The sequence below is a fragment of the Bombus pyrosoma genome, linkage group LG15 (assembly GCF_014825855.1).
Source record: "Bombus pyrosoma isolate SC7728 linkage group LG15, ASM1482585v1, whole genome shotgun sequence".
In the NCBI taxonomy this organism is placed as follows: Eukaryota; Metazoa; Arthropoda; class Insecta; order Hymenoptera; family Apidae; genus Bombus; species Bombus pyrosoma.
Window position 1 is genome coordinate 5,972,348 of NC_057784.1, and position 24,064 is coordinate 5,996,411.

Consider the following 24,064-nt stretch of genomic DNA (forward strand, 5'->3'; position numbering starts at 1 on the left):
TATTTATCTCGCTACCTCGACTCTCCTCGTTCCTTACCCTGCTGGCAGAGCAAATTTATTTCACGTTCCTGCCTTTTCTGGACCTTTCACAATATTTGGCCGTGCTTTGGCATCCAGCACCGGTCACGGCGGGCACCGGTCACCAGAAGATACGGCTTTGAGCCCTCGGTGATGGATGGTTCGCTCTCCAGCCAGCCACGAATTGCTGCTTCTACTCTCATCCCGTCTCTCTTCTGCTTACAGATTCACCATCCTTCTTCATCCATCTAAGTTCGTTCCTCTTGCTCGCACCGTGAGCCCCTTGCCGGGCTCTTCTTCCCTCTGTAGAGGATGCTAGACCGCCGCTGATGGGGTCCAGGGCCGGTCAGTCCTAAGGTGTATACACGTGAAGTTCCTTGTCGTGATCGGTCGATCTACCTCGCCTCTACCTTGGAGGTTTCGGTTATCCGAGCTTAAGTCTCTAACCGAGATTCATTATGTTCGTCATCTTCGATCAAGGTTCTCCAATTTGTTACAAGTTACATTCACGAAGATCACGCGCCACGCTTAGGTGTCAAATAGTTCAGTGACCGCGCGTGAATGGGAAATCGATCCATGCTGTTGGTAAACCGTTTGAGCTAACAGAGAGGGAGTAAATCGAGGTTAAACGCGGTCGAAGAAGGAAATGAATCGTGGAAGAATGGGCCCTCTGTTCGGCTATTGCAACAAGCCGTCCCTGGGTCCGTGGACCCGCAGCCCCGGGACCGTTCCACCGAGTTCGTGCAGGTATATAAATTCTGGTGCTATTATTGGGGTTTGTGCCTTCTCACAGAGCCCTCTGGGGCCCGCGGCGGTCCCTTTGAGCTACTCTTTCTACCTCTGTCGTTTTCCCCTTCGTCTTGCTCTTACACTGCCGTTTCTACTCTCTCTTTCTTTCTCTCTCTACCTTGCTGGCCCCCTCTCCTCTTGTAGACCTTATCCTACCACTACCTCCTTTCCTCTGTCTTCATCCTCCTCCTCCACCTCCACCTCCTTGGATCACCCTTTAACTCGCCCGCCCTACCCTTTTACGTACCCATTCTCCACCTCGCTGCCGATCCTTACACCGCCCCTGAGACTTGTTTGTTTTCCCTTCGCGTCGTCTTCCGTTTGCTAAACGCACCTTAAATTACGCGGCCGATGATAAATATTTGAGCCGTCCATTACGCGAAAGGGCCACTACGGACAGAGGTCCGAACCGGTGTTACCTTCTTCGAGCTGGCGCAGCTTCCTCCGTGGATCGTGTTACTTTGTAAAAGGGACACCCGGGACCCGGATAGCCCGCGATGGTGTCGTCACATGGAATTCTTTTTTTTTCTCTCGTCTTTCTTCTTTTGTTTCATTGAGGATGATCGTGGAGTTTGTGGATTCAGTTGTGGTTACTTTTTGATGTTTGGTTTCTTCCAGATTTTGTTAGGCACAATGTTCATTCACTGAACAATTGTTGTACACGAAACGCAATGTCGATCCTTATAGGCTTAAGTAATTTTAGCCATGTCAAGAGACAGTTTACAATTGAGAAAATAGTTCGAATAGACTAGTGGTTTAGTAGATGGCAATTATTCCGCAAACTTGAAATTCGAGGCATTAAAGTGAAATAACGTTTTCTAACTTAACGTTGATTCTTACAGATTACCTATGATACAACGATCAAAAAGAAAATTCCAATTGAAAAAGCGATCCACGTAATAATTTAAATCACCATCTTTCGCGTAACCCAATGATGATAACTGAGGGTTAACTCCATATACGAAAGGGGATTTCAAATAAGAAATTATGCAAACAGTAATTCAAATAATTGGATTTAGCGTTCGATGGTAATGGTAGATCGGAATTATCCCGCGAATTTCAAACGTAGTGCATTATAACGAAACGTTTTCTAACTTAATTGAAATTCTTGCAGATTGGCTACAACCCAATGATGCAAACTTATCAGGAGGGTTACTTCCAATATCGAAAAAGAGATTTCAAACAATGATTTTATCGCGTCTGGCATACAATTACATAGTAATCGTGGATCGAAACAATCCCGTGAAATTCGAATGCAAGACGTCTCCTAATTTAATTTAAAATTTTGTAGGCCGAAGGTTAACTCCGTCTCCAGACTGAATACTCGTCGATAAAAGAACAATTCGTTCTTTTATCTAGCGTTCAACTAGCGTTCGATAGTAACCGCGGAACAAAATAATGCCGCGAAATTCAAATACAACGTGTCTTTGGAACGCGCGGCAACAGAGCGTTGGTGTTACTCGCGTCTTGATAGCGCACTTTTATTTCCGCCACTGTAGCCGCCACAAAAGTCAAAGTGCCTCGTAACAGGATTATGAAATGTTCCGGAGTAGCGTTCCACGGATGTTTACAACTATCGCGAATACTCGTTACCTTTTATTGCCGGCGGGTTTCAGCGATTCTGGCATCGGCTTCGTTAACGAGCGACGTTTATGCTTTCATTCGGCCGTAATTCTACCCCCTCGTGTCTCTCCCTACGATTCGTTGTACATATGCCTACACGTCATAACGCCGACTACATATTGGTTTTCCATAGGTCATTCATGCCGATTCATTCTCACGCTTTCGAGGCGAATCCTATTAATACAAGCGTGTCTGTCGATTCTTCGACACGAAAGCGTGTTTCTGAGTTTGATGGGTTCTTGGTTACGCGGTTCGTCGATGGGGTTTGTTTGGCGAACACCGTCTTTATCTACGCAGGTCAGCCACACTAATCTCTGGTCCGCCTGTTGTCTTCGCCTTTGCTTGCTCCAACAGTTGCTGGTGTTGTTACTATTGTTAGAGGATATTTTCGGATTGTTCCTCGATGCTTGTGAATGTTTCAGTTTCTGGAAAACATACCGTATGAAGATTCTGATGTCCGGTCACGTTTCTAGTTTATAGGGTGGTTTTTTGTCACAAGGAATTTTTAGTGACATTTACATAGCATTGTCTCGAAATTATTTAACGTACTCTTTCTGAGTTCTGAGCGTGGTTCGAGTTTGGAAAAAAATTGAGTGAAAGTTATACGAAGAAAAATCTGTATCCTCATTCCGTATTGAAAAATTAAGCTGCAAATATCGTTATTTTCAGTAGCTCGAGCAACATATCGGTAATGCGAAGAATTCGTACAATTCGATAGAAAGCCTCGTACGCAGAAATGTTAAAAATTTTGTCCGACATGTGTAGCTACATGCTGTAAAGTCTAAGAGCAATTGACTATATCGTTCACTGACTTCTAAAGAACATTCTTTCTGTTTGAAAATTTCCTCTCATATTCTTCTTCGAATAGTATAAGTTCTACAGAATATAATTCTTTTTGCCGCTTGCGTTATCAGAGAAACTATTATTGTTTAATATTCATCGCATTGTGACAAATTTGTCAAAATTGGTTCACAATAAATCATAGTTGTATAACTGCATATTTTCGAAAGAAAAATTTTTAATCGCTCATCTGGTGTCGTAAGGTTTTACATGGATGAATTTCTTATATAGAAACTTAATTATTTCCTAATTTATAACTATATAATAGGCTGTTGCTTTCCATTTAATTCTTACGAAATTTTCATTTCCTCTTCTTACACAACTTTTCTCCAAAACAGCGATTTTTGGGTCCCTTAAATCCTCATCTGTTCCAGTCCAAACTAAACAACTCAAACAGTTATCCTTATTAATCATTAATTTATTAATTAATTACAACATCGTTAATCTGCTCTTTCTAGTATTAATACAATCATTACGTAAGAATCACGAGAGAAAAGTTCTAGCCCATGCGTATCCAAACACAACTATCTCGATTATCTCTATCTCATTTCCCAAAGGACGGGAAGGGAAATATTTTCCTGGTAGACGGCGTAAATTCCCTGTTATTGTCGACGATTCCAAGGATTTTGTATATACCGTGTAAATTCGGGTATGTCAATGATAGATTGCCGTTGGAACGACTTTGGTGGGGCGGCGAGGTTATTCACAAAAGATGTTTATTATCAGTAAACCGAACACTTTGGTAGGCCGTGGCTCGTCCCTCTCCTCCTCGTCCTTCGCTAGACTTCGACTTTCATATCAGTTGGCTCATAGCTGTGGCTGGTGACGTTCCACCCGTGGTTCGCGTTTCTCGTCACAAAATTCTTCACGTTCGAGTGCGGTTATCGTCGCGATCGTATCAGGTATATAGTACGTGCTGTTCCACGTTGCGTAGCGCGAGATTCGATACCTGCACGATATTTAGTCACCGGTATTTTTTTTTTCGCTTTCTCCGTTTTCCATTTTTCGCTGTTGTTTTCCTCAATTGATATAAATCGAGTGTTTGTTCGTTGGCAATTTGGCAGAAGTGATTATCGACGCATTAACGATCGGCCAACGTATTCTTATTTTTCTCGCAGTTACATAGTTCACGTAGATTAATTTATCAGTGACTCCGAGGAAAGGGGATTTTCCTATATTTATTTTAACCAATAATAGTTAATTGTCGCTAATACGAGGCGTGATATCGTAGGGCAAACTTCAAATTTTTGTTCGTTCCTTAGTTATTTATACGGAACATCATGAATATTCTGGAATATATATACACTCGTTTCTATCGTTATATTTACGCTTGGTACATCGTTTCTTTTTCTATTTTAGAGCAGACACATGCAATAATCATCTTGAGATTTCTGACTGTACGAGTGTATGGGTAGGAAGCTCTAATTATTGTCAACGTATGGATGCATATCGCTGTTCGAAGTTAAAATGTTAATGCACATTTGAGACGTTGTTTTTGGTGTTTAACACGTTCACTGTGTATGTCTCGGGTGAGAGACGGCAGGCAATCGACTGGAGCGCCGAACACGCGTTAAAAGTCACGAAATTTTCAGGCCTTCATATTGTAATAATTTATATACCTGAAGAATAAATATATAGAGAGTTTCATATTAGAAATAGAAATAATTCTTATACAAAAATTATTTGCTATATATATAGTATTATTCTTTATATTCTACGTAATCAATAACGTAGCAATCTTCATCGTGATTTCATTTATTTCATTTTTATAAAATGATATAGAAAACCGTAAAATTTTATGGACGCAAGGAAAGGAAGAACACGTCTTAAAGACAAAAATCTGAAGTTTTAATTTTGACGTTTTACACGTGACGGTTATTGTTGACAGAATAAATTAAGAAAAATATTATTATTTGATACCGACGCGTTTAAGAATAATATTAATTTTACAAAGAGGTCATTGAATCATACCTGCTGTGATTGTTGGAATTTCGTGCGTCGGTACTACGGCGAGTATGCATATTTTAGAAATACTTGAAAGAAAAGTTGGTCTTAAGAAAGTGTTACATTGTGTAACGCACGAATGCATGACAGATGTTCGGTTACTCACACAGCCTACAAATATCCGTTATTGTGAACTTCATTATTCTCTCGATCTTCCTAAAATTACCCCGTTCTTTTTACAAAATGCAAACCGATTGAAAACAGTGTCGCTTCTTAAATGCCTCGAATTATATTTTAATAGGACACTTTATAAGTTTTAATTATTCTTGACCAGTTACTCTACACTTAATATTATTTCGATAACTTTATTTTCACTGTATATTTTAATAAATATTGCATAAATCGATTTATTGTATAACGCGCGAAGATACTCTAGAAAGCAAAGGAGATGTTTTTAAATTAATTCCTAGAGTTGCATTTAATTTTTCAAGAACGCGAATAGCATTCCATTACATTAGAAAGGCCAGGATTTTACGAAGATCATTTTCCAAACTCCATCAACAAACCTCACGATTTTCCTCGAAAAAACAGAGAAAAGAAGGAAAAGAAAAATGGAGAAAAACGCGAATAACTTCGCGCGATTCAAGGTGGATCAGCTCGCGGCGTGATTATCTGTGCCGAAGAGCCGATAACCGTAGCGCCACTTATAACCGAAGATCGATCACTTCCTTTCACAGTTCGATCGAATGTTCCAAGTGTACATCGTCCTTGGATTCGTTCCATCTACAATAACAACACACGTTTTCAAACTTCATCAAAGCAGAAACGACGATCTATCCGATCTGTATAACCATGACACACGAGTAGAAGCTTGATTGCAGGCGGAAGATGGACGAAGAATCGAAGAGGTCGTTCGTCACCAGGAACTCGGGGAATCGAGGAGCGTCGCGTTTAATAAGATCCCGGGAGTCTGCCGACACGGCGTAGGAATGTGACAAAAGCGGTAATCGGGCGAAGCGACGAAGCACAAGCAAGCTGGAACAAGCTTGCAAGCGGCAAGAGGAAAGAAGAAGTAAGAAGATCAAGAAAAAGAGAAAATAAGAGTAAAACGTCGAAAATTGTAAAGAAGAGCGAAACTTGACGAAGAAGTGAAGGTCACAGCCCACCCTACGTCTCGAGATGTACACGTTGCCGCCTCGGGGGTAGAGAAGACACGGTCATTGAGAATCTTGGCGCAACGCGCGGTACTTTCTTGGAGCGTAAAGTCCCCCTCCGAGAAGGCGAGAGAGGGAACCTTTTTGAGGAGAGAAGGAGAGGCGAGTAACAAGGTAGAACGTTGTTGCGACGACAACGACGACAACGAAAAGGACGAAAAGGAAGGATCAATCGAACGCGAAGAGGGGCAGAAGAGGAGATCGGTACGTAAAAGGAAGAGGGACAGGCTGCGTGGCAAAGAAGCCGAAGAAACGGAAAGATTCGAAGGAGGAAGGAGCAACGTTGGCGAATAAAGAGCGAGAGGAAGAGAGGCGAACAAGTAAGAGAGAAGATAGGCTACGATCAAACCGAATCGAACGAGGAGAAAGTTGAAAAGACTCTCTTACTCTCTCCTCCTTCTTACCCTCTCTTTTTATATATTCCTGTCTTTGTTTAATCAATTCGATCTCTGTTCAGCGTGGTGCACCTGTCTTCGTTTACCTCGCGCACGCCCCGCCCCGACCAATCGAGACTCTTGGGGCCTAGTGACGTCGCTAACGCGCACTACAAGGCCCTGTCGTGGTGGGGCCAGTATCATCTCCCCACTACCTGGAAGATCGGAGGCCGTGAGAGCCCCACGGGGGCCAGCAGCTAGCTGCAGCCAGCGCCAGCGGCCCGGCCGGCCGTTGGCCACTTTGGTGGGGGCAGGAAGAGGGGCACCCTGCTGCCCAAGAACAGACCGAAGGAACAACGCAAGGGTACCTACTGAAACCCATCCCGCATTTCCCACCACTGACTCGTCCGGAAAACGTGCGCCACAGAGCTTCCGGACTACTCGGATATCGAGTTCAGTCAAGTGAGTCAGATCGATCGGGTATACTGGCAAAGAGTTCGACATCTCGGACCGCTATCGTATCGAAGGAAAGTTTCATCTCTGTTTGTCGTCGGTTTTGCGCGTTCCATTCAATTGCGCGTGGTTTGATCTTGGAGAGCGTGGTTCGATCTTGGAGAACGTAGTTTGAGAAATTTTCTTCCTCACGAGGGTGTGTGGTGTTACCGGTTAGCCGGTTAAGCAGCATAGCAATGGTTCCTGTTGATTTCTGATGTACGATGAAAACACTTGACAGTAAAGCAAACTTGGAGTATATCGTCGCATTATCGCTGACGCGTGATAGTTAACGCGCACCACTCACAGGTGGACATCGAGCCTTCGTTGACCAGCGATAGCATACACGCACCAATGTCACAACCACCGATAGAAGGGATAAAAAGAGAAAGGGAAGTCGAACAGTGAGAGAGGATCTCCCCGTGGAGGCTCTCGTGCAGTGGCTCTGGTTTATAGTTTCTTATCGCGGCGATCGATTACCATCGACGTGTAATAATCCTTCGTAATCCTAGTGGATTATTTTGGCTCTCGCGTGTGGTGATTAGACGCAGCTACGACGGTCACAACGGTGATAAGAGTGCGTGCAGGGGAGGTGTGTGATGCCCTGGTTATGGTTAAGCGTGAGTGAGGTCAGTGGCAAGAGGAGGAGAAGAAGGACCGGCAGCTCGTCAAACGCGTCGTCCTCGTCGTCGTTGTCTAGGTCGTCGTCGTCGTTCTCTCAACCGTGGAGGAGGAGGATAGCCCGCGGCGGTGGTGGTGGCGAGGACTCGGTGGTACCGTCGACGTGCTCGACAAACACGAGCGCAGCAGGGTCCGCGAGGTGCACGAGGTACCAGTGACCGAACAGGGTCGTCCTCGAGGCAGAGCCACGTGATTATGGTGCACCATCATCATCGTCGTCGCGGCCTTCAGGCGAGCAATCATTGCACGATTAGGAGGCGAGGAACGACACCCTCGCTGCTCCAGGTGTTCCTGCTGATACTGTGCCTTTGGTTACCGCTGCTGGACAACGGTGGCCTCGTTCTGGCTTGTGGACCGGGCAGGGGCGGTGGACGACGTCCTGGTCTAAGGAAGCTCACGCCTCTGGTGTTCAAGCAGCATGTGCCGAACGTTAGCGAGAACACGCTGCCGGCCAGTGGGATCAGCGAGGGTCGCGTGTCCAGGCACGATTCCAGGTTCCGGGATCTCGTGCCCAACTACAACGCAGACATCATTTTCAAGGATGAAGAGGGCACCGGAGCCGATCGGCTGATGACACAGGTGAACAAACGCTCTCAAACATTGATTAATCTTCGTTTGAGGAATGTTGGCTCATTTTTATCGCGAACGTCTGATGTTTATTTTACATCAAAAGGCAAAGAGTCAAATGAAAACACTTCTTATACAATAATAGAATCTAGTTGAAAAGTAAAAGATTATCGTAGAACTCCGTTTACAGAACTTACCGAGGGACGAGCTTACGTAACTGAAGTTCATTGATTTTACATAATACCAGTGATTTTTCTTTCGTATAATGACAGTTGACGTTCAAGTAAACGGAGACAACGAGCAAAAGTTCATCCAATTGGGCATTAAAATTTGATTTGTATAAATGGAGTATAGATAAATGGACTTGTATAATTCGATAAAATAGTCATACGTAAATGTAGCTCGCAAGGCGAAGACGTGGAATATTTTACGAGCCAAAATTGACCCAGCCATCGCCATCCGAAGGTTAATTGCTTGCTTGTCACGAGTGCTTTATATGTCTCGGTATATAACATAGCTTTCAATCCCTGTTTGGGAGAGGATAGTGCTAAGCGTTTCAATGCGAAGCGCAGGAGACGCGGTGGATGAACGTGTTCTCACGCGGCCTCGTGGTTGATCGGTACTGTCTACGGTAAACGAACTTTGGGAGCTCCCTTTGGTTTAAGAATGCATTTGGGAGATGGTAGCAATGTAAATACGGTTGAGTATAATTTTATCTGTGACAAATATTGGTATTGGTGAGGGAGAGCGTTTTCAGGGGAGCTAAGGTACTCGAACGTTCTGTTTCTAATATTTTTGCGCCAACCGTGAACGTGGCTGCTCCTGTTTCAATCTTAAAAACACTTAATTTGGGAGAAAATTAATTCGTCTTTGCCGAAGATACGTACATGACACGTTAAATTAGTATAATACGAGCATAGACAAAAATCGAAGAATTCTCTTTTCTTCCAAATTCATTCGATTCTTCTCGGTTTTAACATTTATTTCTATTATAAATGAATTGATAAATGCAGTAGCATTTCCAATATAGATATTTTATTAATTATATTCGCCCAAATTAAAGAAGAGACTTTGGAATTGCCTTGAGAGGTACGAGTCCCAGTCCAGATGAAATGTCAAACGTGACTCTGACTACAAAAGGTCAAGAATAATTGATAAACCGAGTTAACGACAGTATCCGTAGACAGTACCTAAACCAACTCGTACGATTCTTCTTATTCTCTCGCGAAAAACAATATCTAACGACTATCAATATGTAGCAACTGAAATACATCAGCGATTAGCTCTTTAGATCAGTAATCTTGAAATCGTTGATCGCTTCTTATTACAGCTACGTATAAAATTGAACAGGTCAGTGACGAGACCTATAGCAATCGAAATACTGTTTATCCTACCGTGCTCTCTTGGTTAGCAAGAGAAACGAGCCGTGAACGTTACGACAACTCGATAACCGTGTCCGGAATATTCGTCATTTCTGGTCGAGGGTGTTTTCACCGCGGTGATCGCCGATAATATGTGTCGTGTGTCAGGTAGCGATAAAGATTGTCCTTGAAGGAGCCCGTCGGTGAATCATGACGCGTGCAAGAGTTTGAAGCGTCGGTATCGTCGTTCCTATCGACCTGTAGATTTGGTTCGGTGAGTGCCGATAGCGAATACTCGCGAGAAAACGACGCGTTATACTCTTTCGATCGCGTTGCTTCACGTAGGAGTAGGGAACTCACCTAGAGGATTCTAGAAAGAAGTGCAGTCAGTGACCTTTACGTCTCGAATCCGATAATAGTTGGCTGATTCACGCGCGAATAGGAACGTGGCGTGTTTCGCGTCGAGAAATTTGGTTATTCAGTGAAATGATGTATGGCGGGTTTGGTTATGAATCGTCGAGGCTGTATGATGCCCCGTGGGGACGCAACAGCGGATTTCAAAGGAAATATGAATCGGGAATCGGTGATTGATTGCGTTTGTTTTATGGTCAAAAGGATGGAAAATATGTTTTCTATATTTTCGCCGCCAATGCATCGCTTGCGTGGTTGCTATTAATGGATTTCATGGGAAATATCGTGGATCCGCAATCGTCGATTCTACTCGTTCCATTGTCGAAATGATGATAAATGGTGTTTTTTCAATTTTCTTTTGTAGATACATGCATCACACTCGTATACGTCCAAACTCGAATCTTGTCAATATTTGACACGATTAGTTTGATATCAGTATTAATTTTTTAATCCTAGAAATTACGGTGTGTCGTCCGTGAAACGTAGAATTGATTACAAAAATTTACGCGTCGAATTTTCTTCGTCAAATTTTTGGTCACCAAATATCCAGTTATTGTACTGACGGATTTCAGATATTGACGATGATATAGGTATATGCACCTAGCAATAAATGGCTTTTTATATAATACGTTAAAAAACGAAGAATGCTTGAGTAAAGATATCAGCTACGTTCGAGAGCATATCGATTAATTATATCAAGTGATAAATTAATTTAGCGATACAACTTTATGCTCATGGTCACATTCCAATGAGTACTTTCGTTGTCTTTCGTTCAAGAGACTCATATTTCCATTAAATTTAACATTTTTAATTTGACTAAATTTCATTCACGATCAGTCACGAATAGATATACTTTACACTGTGGAATTATTTTTATGACTGATTATCAACGATTAGTATTACTAAACCGATGTATTTTTTGGCGTAAGATATCAATTGTTTGTTTCATTATTAGGTAGACTATTGTCAATTATTTATTAAATAAGATTCTAGAATTTCAATCACGTTTTTCACGATTTCAGTTCATAAAGTAAATCGTTTAAGCATCACTTTACAACATAGAATATGTATTCACAATTAACGAATTATCTTATGAAATAGGAAAAGTTCTATGTTAAAGGCAAATATTTGAAGTTTTAAAATATGGCATAAGGGCCGTGAATTGCTATTTAATCGCGGCGTTCTTCGTAAAAAGCGGCTGAAAAAAAGGCAAACGTATCAAATCGTTCGTGGTCGAGCAGTAGTTCTTGCAATTTCACCTTAATGGATTTATTCTGCCGGCTTTATCCAATAGAGAAAATGGTCTTATTCCAATAATGGCCCGACGTTCCACCGAGTTATCAACTCGTGAACATAAATCCGTAAATGATGGAATCAAATCTCTCAATATATATACAGTTTTACATTCTGATATGAAAGAAACAATTATTGAACCGCAAATTTTTACGCGATTGAATATTTCTACAGGAACAGACGAAGAATTGAAATTGGAGTACGGATATGTTTCAAAAACGTTTATTAAATAAACTATAAATGTAGAACATGTATGAAACCTTTATTTCGAGTAACGATCACGAAACGGAGTAAATTGAATTTCAACAGAGATTTTTAATATCTGTACAGATGTTACGAATGATAGAATGATGGTCTATTAATCATTATACTAAAAAATTACATAAATTTCAGCGGCTGTTTTCCTGCAAGGCACAACGAAATAGAATAACAAACTTTCACAATCTAGATTTCTATGTTGATCTAACTATTTTTACTTTCTCGGTATCATTATCGGAAAATAGTCCGTTTAAACAGAATTCAGTAATTAAACAACGTACGTAATCTAAATGTACATTCATGTCTTTAACTGTAAGAAACTAATTTATTATTTCTAGCTAATCCATTACTAGACAATGCTCGCGAGGCTCGTAATTTCCAATCCTTTTTCTCTTTTTCCACGGCACTTTACGAGGGGATCTTGCTAAAATTAGAATGTTAGAACATGCATGGGATATCAAGGATCCTCGATTCCCCGAGGAGATTGATTGCGTTTCTCGTTTAAAGTACAGGCTGACGGCCGCGTTAACCGCAGCAACGCGTGTTATTACTTCAACGCGTGTCACCGTGCTCCACGGCCGTATGACAAATTAGCTACTGCACGTCGTTAAACGTCGGCAGGTGATTCACGCGAAACGCTATCCACCCGATAAGACTGCCTCGATCGTTCTTGAATACATTTCACGTGCACACAGGACCGATACTCGTTGAAACTCGAATTACGTCCTAGAATTTCACGCGAACCTGCCTTCTGTGTGTGTATGCGATTCTATGTGCACGTGTTCTTCTGTCCGGCTTTTGATTAATTGCGAATTTTCCGTGCGTCCTTTCTCTGGTTTGTCCGTAGAGCGTCTTTCTGGTGTTTACTATTTACTTTTTAAACGATACGAAGGCATAGGGCACAGAGGAAGACGATAAGCAGATTGTGGATTTTTATGAAAGAAGAAATTAAATTTCAGAGATTCGTCTTACTTATTAAAAATGATAAGAAATATTCCGCTTTGGATATTTTATATTTCTGCACGTTATAACGAATTCTGTGCATTTTCGCGTCTTGAAAATTTGTAAAAATGCGCGAGAATTCGTATTGTAATAAGTCGAGTTTTTTTTTTTTTTTGGTTCTCATTTTAGCGAGTAATTTTAAAAGCCAATACTTCGTTAAGCGTTTAAATATTTCCAAAACTGTCTCTTTATCAAGTTTGGCTGTGGGTTTCTGTTAAAAAATATTGAATTTCTCTTTCAAGAGTATATTGATTATCATATTCAGTAGAGTTATTAAACTTGCACTTTAATGTCGGAAACGATACCACCAAAATCTTTCTTGGATCGAAGTAACAAACCGAACAACGACAGAGCAACTATTGATTTTTCCATTCCCAGCACTTCGCGCTATAATTCAGTAGCGTTTCTCTCCTATTGAAAGATTTCTTCAGTTTCAGAAAGATACAATAGAATTATTGACATGCCTGATCGCTTATTTCCACTGTACTTTAAAGTTTGCCTTAAAACATTAAAAGTTCTTTTATTGGCTGCGACAGGAGTAAAATTAGGATAATAAACATTCAAGGACTAGCAACAAGTATCTAGAAAGAAAAAAAGACACTGGGAAATTGTTCGATCTTCTTCCACCTGCGTCATGTTTCGTGATCGTCCGTATGTTTATTTCTCAGTCCATGGTGGTTCCATTAGTGCTTTATTCATGCAGTTTTTATCGGTGTTTGCCTTCCACTTGGCGCCCCCGCGAAGCGTGAAACGATTCTCCTAACTCTGGGCCTGTTGTATTCCAATTTGTAAGTCCCACGTTTCGTGGCGCGGCGAACAAAAGAGCGGCTCGGCGCCGGTTTCCGCTCGTAAAGCATCCCCGTCGTTCGAACGTCGTCGACAGGCCGCGTGTTTCGCGTGTTTACCCGCGTTTCTTCGCAAAATTCCCCGGCTGCTCGTTTTATCGGCGCGATGAACGTTGAACAGGCGCCGAATCTATCGCGACTCCCGATTTCACTCGTACAAATATTGCTTCAAGACCGGATAAAGGTCGACTTTAGAAAATAAACCTCTTTACGCGTAAGTTCGTCGTGCAGTTTTCAGACTAATCTACGTCGCTCGAATATTCTCGACGATATCTGTAGCTGGGATAAGTAACATCGTAGAATCGAGTATTATCGAGAGTTCGGTACTGGAGTTGTCGTTTTTCAATATTCTTCTCAAGCATGCTTCTCTTTTCTTTCCTCATTGGTAGTTTAAAGTTGCATCAATTGCTGTGATGGGTTATCAGACGTACAATTGAAATTGAAGTTGAAGTTTCACAATTTTTGAGAAAAATCGGTATTTGTTTGAAAGATTTGAATAGTCAGAACGACCGATTAAAATTTTTTAAGGTACCTTTTATTGTATCTAAAACAAGGAAAGTGATGCATTCCTTACAGGAAGATTAGATTTTTAGTAGGCAATAAAACGAGTCTCCATTTAGGTTTCGTTTCTTTAACGTTATATTGAATATTGATATGGTACTATCGTTATTTATATTCAAATATAACGAGCACGATATAAAATATATTAGTAACGCATGATAAATAGCAAGATAGTAATACGACAGTAATAAAAAAACAGATAACAATATGTATCTATTTTATACATCAAAAAAATCTTAAATCACACGAAAATTATATTCCAACTCAAAGCGTTGTTTTAACCAGTCAACTATCACGTACGAAACGTGCAAAAGCGACGTTTTCACGAGCTATCGTTCAATTTACGAGAGAGGAAATCGTGATTTTCCGCTCGACAGACGCGTCGATTGATTTGCGGCGGGACTGTAAGTAGCTATGTATAGAAGTTGCCGGCAGATCGAACCGTGTTGTCCAGGCATCGATGTCTCCCGAGTGAAGGGATCCGTCGCTGAGTTGCCGGGGCCGCTCGTTAACGCCGTGTTTTGCGAGCATGAATCTCGTGTCAGACGAGAACACGCTTCTTGGTCGCGATCGTAAAATGACGGTATCCCGGCCAATTAGCTGGGTAGACCGACAAATTTAAGTACAACGAATAGCGAGACGTTCTTGCGATGTTCCTTCCACGTTTGTCCTGTCCAACTTGTCTTACGACGACGTGAAGTTGCAAAAATCGAACGTGTTTCATGACGATGCTGGTTTCTTTATGAACTTGATTACTGACTGATCTATTCTTATAGATTTTTATATTTAGTCATTTCCCAGTGATATTTTTTCTCTGTTGTGCCACTTATATCGCTATTTTATCGAGCTATTAACGAGATTCTAATAATGTATATATAGACATCTGGTTTCATAAGTATTGGAACTTGACGAAGATCAGATGCAAAAAGTCTGAAAAATCATTCGGAACTTTTTAATATCTTTATGATTATCGGACCGTGTATGTTTACGTACGTACGGGAAATTTAATGCGTAATACGCATAATGAATATAATATTTCAAGCATAGTACTCGTCGTAGTATTTAGTATGAAGCGGAATCTCCGTTTAATTTTCATTTTTATAGTTACGCCGATAAAAATAGGAATTTGCATAAACGTGCAACACATAATGCAAGTAAGAACGTCGTAAATAATTGGAGAAACATTCTGAAATTTTATCAACGCTGTAATGAGACACGACTGTCATGATTATACTGGCCATTTGAAACCAATCTGGGAATGTATATAGAAATTACAAGATATTTACTGCAAACGTATATTCATTAAAAAGTCGGTATACATCATAAATAGCTATCTTAAGGTACATAAGAAGTGCTAAATATGGTCTCGCTGAATATTAAGGCTTCTCAATGTAACGGATAATGACCGGCCGTTCAAAAATACTTTGGGATCTCCGTGAAATATATACTTGCACTAAGTGGCTTGTAAATTGTAATATATATTTTTATATTCGTTTCAAACTTGACCAATATAGTCATGATAATCGAATCTCGTCACAGTGCCAATGAAATTTCAAGTCGTTTCGCGTAATACAGCCAGCATATTGGGAAAATGTCTCTACAAGCGTCTCATTAAATCTGCGATCGTTTGTGTTTCGACGGTATTAAACCACGTATCTTCCATCGTCGTTGTGCCGCGCCAAATTCAAACTATGCTCGTCTTCTTTTCACGATCAACGACAAAGTGAATGTGGGGGTAACGAGAAACGTGGCAAAAACGGCACGCAAGAAACGAAGAGAGGAAACAGGGTAGGCCGGCAAATTGCTGGCAGCTCTCGTTCCCTCTTTTCGTCCTGTTCTTAGCTGTCCTGGTGATCGCGCGGCACTAGGAGCGCCGGTCGCGCGGAATAAATAGGGGAAAAAGCGCGTACCGTGCGCCGGCTCTAAGTGATTGTGGGTAGGTTTATGGCGGCCATAACCGGTGTTTGGTTTGGCGCGTTAAAGCTCCCCCAATTACGGCAAATAAACCTAATGGCCGTGCTACTCGTTCTCCTCTCTCCTGGTCTCTCTCGTCTCTAATTCTCTCTATTTCTCTCTCTCTCTCTCACTCTCTCTCTCTCTTTCATCGGCCGATGAACAGTAAATGCTTGGAGCGATTCCTCGATTTCTCGATATGGATCGGTCTGTCATCGAAATTGATCTTCCCGGCGCTGGTGAACGCGGTTTCGACGCACTTTTATCGAGCTCGCCGTGATAAATGAAACGATCGTGCGATCGAAATTCAATATACACGGTGTCGTTTGTCAATTGTGTTGGTTAAACGAGCCGCAGTAACCAGTTAATTGCTATTGATATCGATTGATGTGGATGAACCGTAATTGAGATTTATTTTCTTTCGATATGTGGAAGAGTGGCTGGATATCGAGTTTGTCCTGCTTTTATTTTAAACGAGTGGTTTTGCGGATTCTATGCAGAATGCTTTAAATATTTAACGACGGTAATGACTTGGAAGAATGTAGTAAATAAGCGAAATATAGGCTGACCAAGGAGGAGGCTTCAAGTTGGTAATAAAGACGGATAGACATTTGCGAATGGGTGGGTATGTTTGTGTTTGGAATTTTTGTTTTATGAAGTAAACGAGTATGTAAACGTGGATACTATTTGATTGTAATATAGGTATCCAATGTCTGTGTTGGAGTACTCGAATACTTGGTCGAAGGCTTGAGATATTTTACAAAAGTATTTTAGGGTATGAAAATTTGCATTGAATTAAAAGGAGACTAATGTTTCGTAGTAAAAAACCATTTTTAAAAACTATTTTTAATTGTTATAACCTATCGTTAATTTAATCAATAATTGTAGGTTCTCTGAAGCTTTTTGGTTTAGGGGCACATATATGTACTCTGAATATATTCAGAAAGAACTATACTTCGTTCTTTGCGATGGTGCCTTATTAGAATCATTTTATGGATTCGATTAATACGAGCGAAATATAAAATTCCTTAGTGAAAGATAAGTTTTGTTAGGTTTTTTGTGGAAATTGACACGTTTTCTAGATAATCATAAATTTTGCAGATTCTAAATCCATTAACTCTCTTATAAATTATAAATGAATAACAGGTCGAAGCAATCCCGCGGCTAGACCACCATGTGGCTATCTTCAATAACCATATAACAGACTCATAATCATAAAATATAACTAGCCACCGTGTCCTGAATTACCGTGTACTATGCCTTAAAAGTCCGCAGATGACCAAATTATCGAACTGTTCTTCAGACGTGATATTCGAAGATAAAAGTTATAAAAAAAGATATTTTCCAGTTCCGAAAAATATTATTACCTATCACATATACGTATATCCATTCTCTTTCCCTTTATATTACGCCCTTTTTGCAATTTCTTTTAGGTATTTTAAATTTATTGCAACATCGAATAGTGGCATTTGTCTTGTAACAGATAGTATTTTTGTCATTTTTGCAATGATTCAGTGCAAAATTTATCGGCGAAAAGTGATACTATACGATGCAGACTATTATTTCTGAATAATGATCGGTGCACAACTATTCAAGCACAACTGCCATTGTAGTTACACACATTGTACTTCACGCGCGTAATCGACCCGATCGAAACGAGATAAGAAATAACACGCGAAAGCAAATCATAACTGCAGTCGCCGCTGGTAATTCGCAATGAGCGTCTATTTTTCCAAATAAGTATCGATACTTTATTTCTAAAGACTGCAATACCACAGTGGTGCAGGAACACGTTATTCGAATAATAGTAACAGTTGCACGACAGACCATTGTGTGTCAGCTAGATATCCGCGAAAAAGTCTTGGAGCTCCTGTAATTTTTCAACAAGACACGCTATAAATGGCCATTAGGCGTCAATGGTCGTAATTTTATGACCCGTAATCGATACGATTGCAACGAGATAAGGGATAACATACCAGAGAAAATTGTGACTGTAAATGAAACTACTTGCTACGAGTTAGAAGGCGTATCAAACTACAAACAATTGTCATACTGGTTGTAATAATTTTCCGTCGTTCTTGATCGTTAATTTGTCAAAGTTACAAAAATACCAGGATATATTCCATATGCAGTATAGCAGAACTTTCAGTCTATATTTATATAACCGGGATCGGTTTAGGTAGGTGTCTCGGAAAACGTTTTCGACGTTTCGCAACTGTGAAACCTATGCTTGGGCGACCGTAATATACTTCGATAATTGACATGATCGCGGGATAAGGAGCAAAACACGATCGTATGTCATACGTAAATCCAGTCAATTGTAGCGTATTGTAATAAATATCTGCTATTTTGAAATAACCATTAGTATTGAACTTGCTAATCTGATTTGGAATATTAAAAATCGAAATTCACCTCGCGGAGCTTTGATAGAAGACCAGCGATTCAGATTTTTTAATGCTTCGTTCACAATTTATAATTTGCTCGTGCAGAATGGAAAATTATATTCTACGATCTATAGAAACTATGTATGTATATACTTCACTTTGAGATATCCTATATTTCATGTGTATTATAATTATAGTCTTTGGTAGTCAAGATATATACAAGATAAAGAACAACACATAAGGATAAATCATGTTGTAATGACTACCGATAAGAACGATATAAAAATAGAAATTTATACAAGCGGCTAGATCATTCAATATCCAGCACTTCAGCAAAGACTACTTCAAACACTTTGCTACGATATTTCTCAAAATTCTCTGACAATTCTAAGATGGTTTTTATTTCGCAACGTGTTGTATTTCGACAAACATAATCGTACTTCCTATAGTAATTCGCATGATTGTGAGATAAAGAAGACCAGACGGGGCCAGATCACGATTACAGCAAGTTGCAGTGACTTGCACCGGGTGTCTAATGACGGGCAACGACCAACCAGGTAACACGATAGGCGCACGTGGCGCTACGTGATATGTTTCTGACTCCAGGAGTGCTCGTCGACAACGTTATCGTTCTCGTCGAAGGATCGAGAAATGGTAGAGGCGTAATCAAGGTGAACCTTCCTCAGAGAATCCGAAACTCGTCCTATTTTCGTTGGAAATTCGCTCCGACGTGTTAACTTTCTAACGACAAATGATGAATGCCGGTGATCACGATGATTTTGATCCATTTCCAAAGCTGTGGATTTGTATCATTGTTTTATTGTATTACAATGTACAATTCGATGTTTGATGAGCAAATTTTATTAGTGCAAAGTGGGAAATTACATAGCTACGAATTTCGGTAAATAATTAAATATATTTGTCTGTCGTTATTGAGTTTCGACTGCGGAGCTTGTAAAAATTATGACATTACGAAAGGTGCTAGGTCGTAATATTCATATCCTGAAATTGGGAAAAAATTAAAAAGGTTATAAGGTAACGAAAACGATGGAATTATCAAAATTGTACTAAATAACGAAATGTATATTCCCCGAATAGGAACTTTGAAGATGCATTTCTTTATTTTGTTCGACATTAATTAATTCATTTCGTAATGAATGTCTGGTACCTAAATTTTATATGGAGCCGAAGAAAAATGTAAGACAAGGAAGAGATTGTTAATATTCTGACTCACGAACTTAATTTATTATTATGTTTTGATAACGTGCCATGTCATATAAATATGACGTACTTACGTACGGTTGCAATATATTCTTTACCAAAGAATCCAAATCGGATATCCTTCTTTGTAATTCGATATAAACCAGCAATCAGGGTGGCAGAAAATAAACTACGTTACATGAACATTAAAAAATGAATCGAGAAGTGTACAAAATTAGAACGATATCTTAGAAAGATTTTTGCATGTTCACGCAATTACCACCTGTTGCTACTAACTGCGTTATCAGATGATTTTATAACATGATTTATACGCGTATCGGATCACCTATTATTTAGATATCTGGTTTTTAAGAGTGTAATTTCATTGCTAACGATAGATAGATTAATGTCGTAAGTATCGATAAACTGGTTCCTGGTTGAAGTAAAATGTCAAACGATCGAACTCGCTGTTGTACAACTATGACGCACAGTCGTTGCTACGTTTCATACATTTCTTACTTAAAATGCCTTCATTTGTCACATATTTTCCCGTATCGTGCGTATTTATGCGCCCGTAAGTAACTCCTTCGTTCTGTTTATCTACACGATCTCCGTTCTTCGAGGTATAATTCTCCGGAATGAATCGTAAATTTCATCAAAACATCCACAATTAACCTTTACGAGTAACAGTACTTAAATCATCCCCGATGCCGCGGCTAAACGATTATGAATTCTAGGATTTAGATTAGAGAACTGCGAAATGCATAGCTCGTAGTACGTACTTTGTAAACGATTATTTCTATTTAATAACATCGTAGCCATTGAGAATTTGTTGGACGTGGGAAGTTTATGACAGGCTTGTCCGCCAACTGCGAATCTCCCTGGAGCTGATTTTTCTAGCAGGAGTATTATTGTTAACGTTGGAGTGATTTTCGTTTGGATTTATAGAAGGTACGTTGCTTTCAAATTCGGGCAAAATTTCAGCAAAGCGGCGACATTTTTCACTCGGATTTCTTTGCTCGAAATTTTTAGTTTCGACGGGAAATGACACGTAAATTGTGCGGAATATCTTCAGATCTTCTTGAATGTGTTACAATTTTATGATAATGATGTACCAGGATTAGAATTCTGTTTGCTTGTTAGAAAAACATATTGTTCAGTTTGATTGAAAATTTGACAGATGGAATGAAATCGAGGAGATGCAAATACATGAATACATTACAAGTTTATCAAGCCTCTATAACCAGGATTTTATTTGCTTATGAGAGAAGCAGGCCCATCATTTACCACAATTTTTTATTTTGATGTAAATTTCATTAAATACCTACGAACAAACAGTACAAAATTTATGAACATAATACATAAAATCTCAAAGACACGTGGGATTGGAAACGGTTAATGGCTTATTTCATTGATGGTCTATCGCAATTTCACAGTTCAATTCGAAAGTAATTAATTAATCGCAGTCTCAACAGCACTTTGCGCTTGCAACGTGCAATAACTCGCGCTTACGCAAACAAGAAAAACGAGCGTGTCCATCAGCTCAAAATGACGAGTTGCAGTCGGTGAAATTTACGACTTCTATTTAATACGACCGATCGCATAGCCGCGACTATTTATTTTCCAACGATTGTCAAGCTTCGACAATCGGTCGACGATTTATCAGCGTGCTGTACCTAATACGATATTTCTCGCCTTTAGGGATAACCGATCAAAACGATCTTGATAAAACGCGAATTCGCTCACATTAAATATCAAGCGAATCCGTTCGAAGCGATCTGTTGCCTTTGATCGATCGTCGTACGTTGTATGTACATGGTGTCCCATAGAACAGGACCAAGTCATAACTCGAAGAGAATAGAAAATAAAAAGATTATATTAAGCGAAATTGAATAATGCTCGTGAAGACCAGATTTTTGTTGATTTTTTTAATTTTTATTTCATTTTATGAGAAAACAAGAGAATTTTAATATGAAAAAATCTGTTAGATTCATAGACGTGTAAGTTTTGTAAAAATAGCTGACAAGTTAACATTTTGCAGAAGTCGAGAGCGTAATTATTAGGACGAGTAATATTTGAAAAATTTTGGAGAGGATGAAAACACGTGTTTTGCTTTAAAATCAAATAAGAAAACTGTTTTGCTGCTGAATTTTAAAACAAATTCTTTGTAAAAAATACCATATGTAAATTATTTCTCCTCTATAGTCTTCATATATCTATATATGTATCAAGTTTGACAAAATTAGAGTTGAAATATCTTTTGTCCGAGCATTTCCAGGCGCAAGTACATTCGGATAATAATTTCTTTATTTGCAGACCTCATATCTTCTCGCTATGTATACCTATCTTTTTACCATATACCTGTAATTGGTTCTTCCCTTACAATAAATTGTATCATAACAATAAATCGTATCTATACTTGCAAAGATTAAAAATGACCCAACTGAAACTCGTCCGTTCTTGCTATCAGTTTCTACTTTCGTAACCGTAAGAGTTTCTCGTTAAAGAATGATTCGATTAACTGGTTGAACTATTGCAACAGGTATATACAATACATCGAATCACACACCGTTCGAAATCATTTAATTTCGCCTGAAAAAAACGCTCTTCTCATCTACCTTCAATTCCTTTGAATAATTGACTCTGTTCAATTGCACGGAATATCCTGTTTCTCTATCTTCTATTCGTTCAAAACTATAACTCTGCTCGATCGCATAGAACAACCTGTATGCGCGACACGTACATATTCCAGTTGATCTCTACTCGGATCGATTTTCTACTCGGATCATTATCGATTTTCGAGATCGATTCTGGCTCCGTTCTCCACGTCGTTCGTTGTCCAGCGTCTGAGTTATGGCTGTTCCACGCGGTATGAAATATAATACGAATATCGTTTTGCCAATGGTAATTAGCGGCGAGGGCAGATTTGTTTCGTTTGATTTCTCTTAGCCTCTCGCGCGTTGGAAGCTCGGAGTTAAAACGCTAATTGTTGCTCGAGGCGGGGTCTCTCCCTGGTCGAATGCTGATTTGCCGTCCAGTACATAGGGGTTTCCGATCGAAGACCGGGTTTAGACCTCGATAAACGTTTCTGACTTCGTTGCTTACTGTCGTCGTATATTACAGCGGCGTCATATTATAGCGGCGTCATATTACGCGCGTAATATCGCGCGTGTAATTTCCGAGAGAGCACGTTTATTGCGCCGGTTCAATGCTATATGTTTGATTTATAAGGCGGTTCATTGTTCTTCGAGTTTTATATTGGCTGATCGAATGTCGCTGTAATAACCGACCGATATACGTTCTAAGTACAGATTATATTGAAATATGGTAATATGGTGTTGGTGTAGGTCGTTACACTTGAAAAGATCAAATTTGATTTTTTAACGAGGTTTTAGAAACACTAGAGTAGTATACGGAGGTGTCGCTGTAGTATCGTATAGCTACCACTGGTTTCCAATTGAAAGTGGTGGTAATAATGGATCGATACGTGTTCCAGATAGAGATTATAATATGGAAACGTGGTAACATTGCGTTGGATAGGTTGGCATGATTTATCACGATTGAAAATGTCAAATTTTAGTTTTATCCAGGATTTGTCGAAACTATTACTGTATACATACAGAGAGGTTTGAGAAGTTGCTACGATATCGTGTTACTTATAGTTTCTAATGGAACGGGCAAGAGAGATTGTAAGACTGTGGGTGGTTAACGTATGAATAAAACATGACAGTTATTATTGCAACGTTAATTGAAGGGCCTAAATGGCAAGAAAATTTTATTTACCAAAATATACCTAGGCCACAGGTAACCGGATGACGTGTTCCTCGTCTATTTCACAACTTCCACTTGTGGATCGCGGTGCCTAAAAAGCTTACGAGGTATAATCGTATTATATGTACATATCGTTATACGAACGCTTCATCGATTATATTCGTCCCTGCGTTCTCCATTCGAACTATGCCGTAGGTATATTACAATCCGGTAACGATGCCAAACTTCCTACCAGATGCTACCGAAATCTCAATTTCAACTTCCAGCAGATTGTAACTATGTCTGCTCCGGATTCCCTGGGGGAAGATGGTGAATTATATATAGTATTATATACTGTATATGGTAAATTATACGACAAACACAGGTACACGTAAGCTTGCTCTCGCAACTCGCTCACCAATCGTTGGCATCAGCTCGAGAGTCACGAGGGATCGGTTCGACGGTCACGAAAGATCAACGCAAAACGATTTCGCCCGCTGACCG

The 24,064-nt window shown here is 39.9% G+C and overlaps 1 protein-coding gene across 3 annotated transcripts in view; it reads left to right on the forward strand.

Annotated features, from left to right (window-relative positions):
* Nucleotides 1-4,104: 4,104 nt before the first annotated feature.
* LOC122575557 (sonic hedgehog protein A) overlaps nucleotides 4,105-24,064 on the forward strand; it is an 85,575-nt gene continuing 65,615 nt past the window's right edge. The window contains exons 1-3 of one of the 3 annotated variants that reach the window (XM_043744636.1): nucleotides 4,105-4,172; nucleotides 5,952-6,748; nucleotides 6,886-8,554. In XM_043744636.1, coding sequence (XP_043600571.1) covers nucleotides 8,171-8,554 — 384 coding nt within the window. In that variant the 5' untranslated portion in view covers nucleotides 4,105-4,172; nucleotides 5,952-6,748; nucleotides 6,886-8,170. Of the gene's footprint in view, nucleotides 4,173-5,951; nucleotides 8,555-24,064 lie in introns of all 3 variants that reach the window. The other 2 variants (XM_043744634.1, XM_043744635.1) reach the window with 2 other exon arrangements.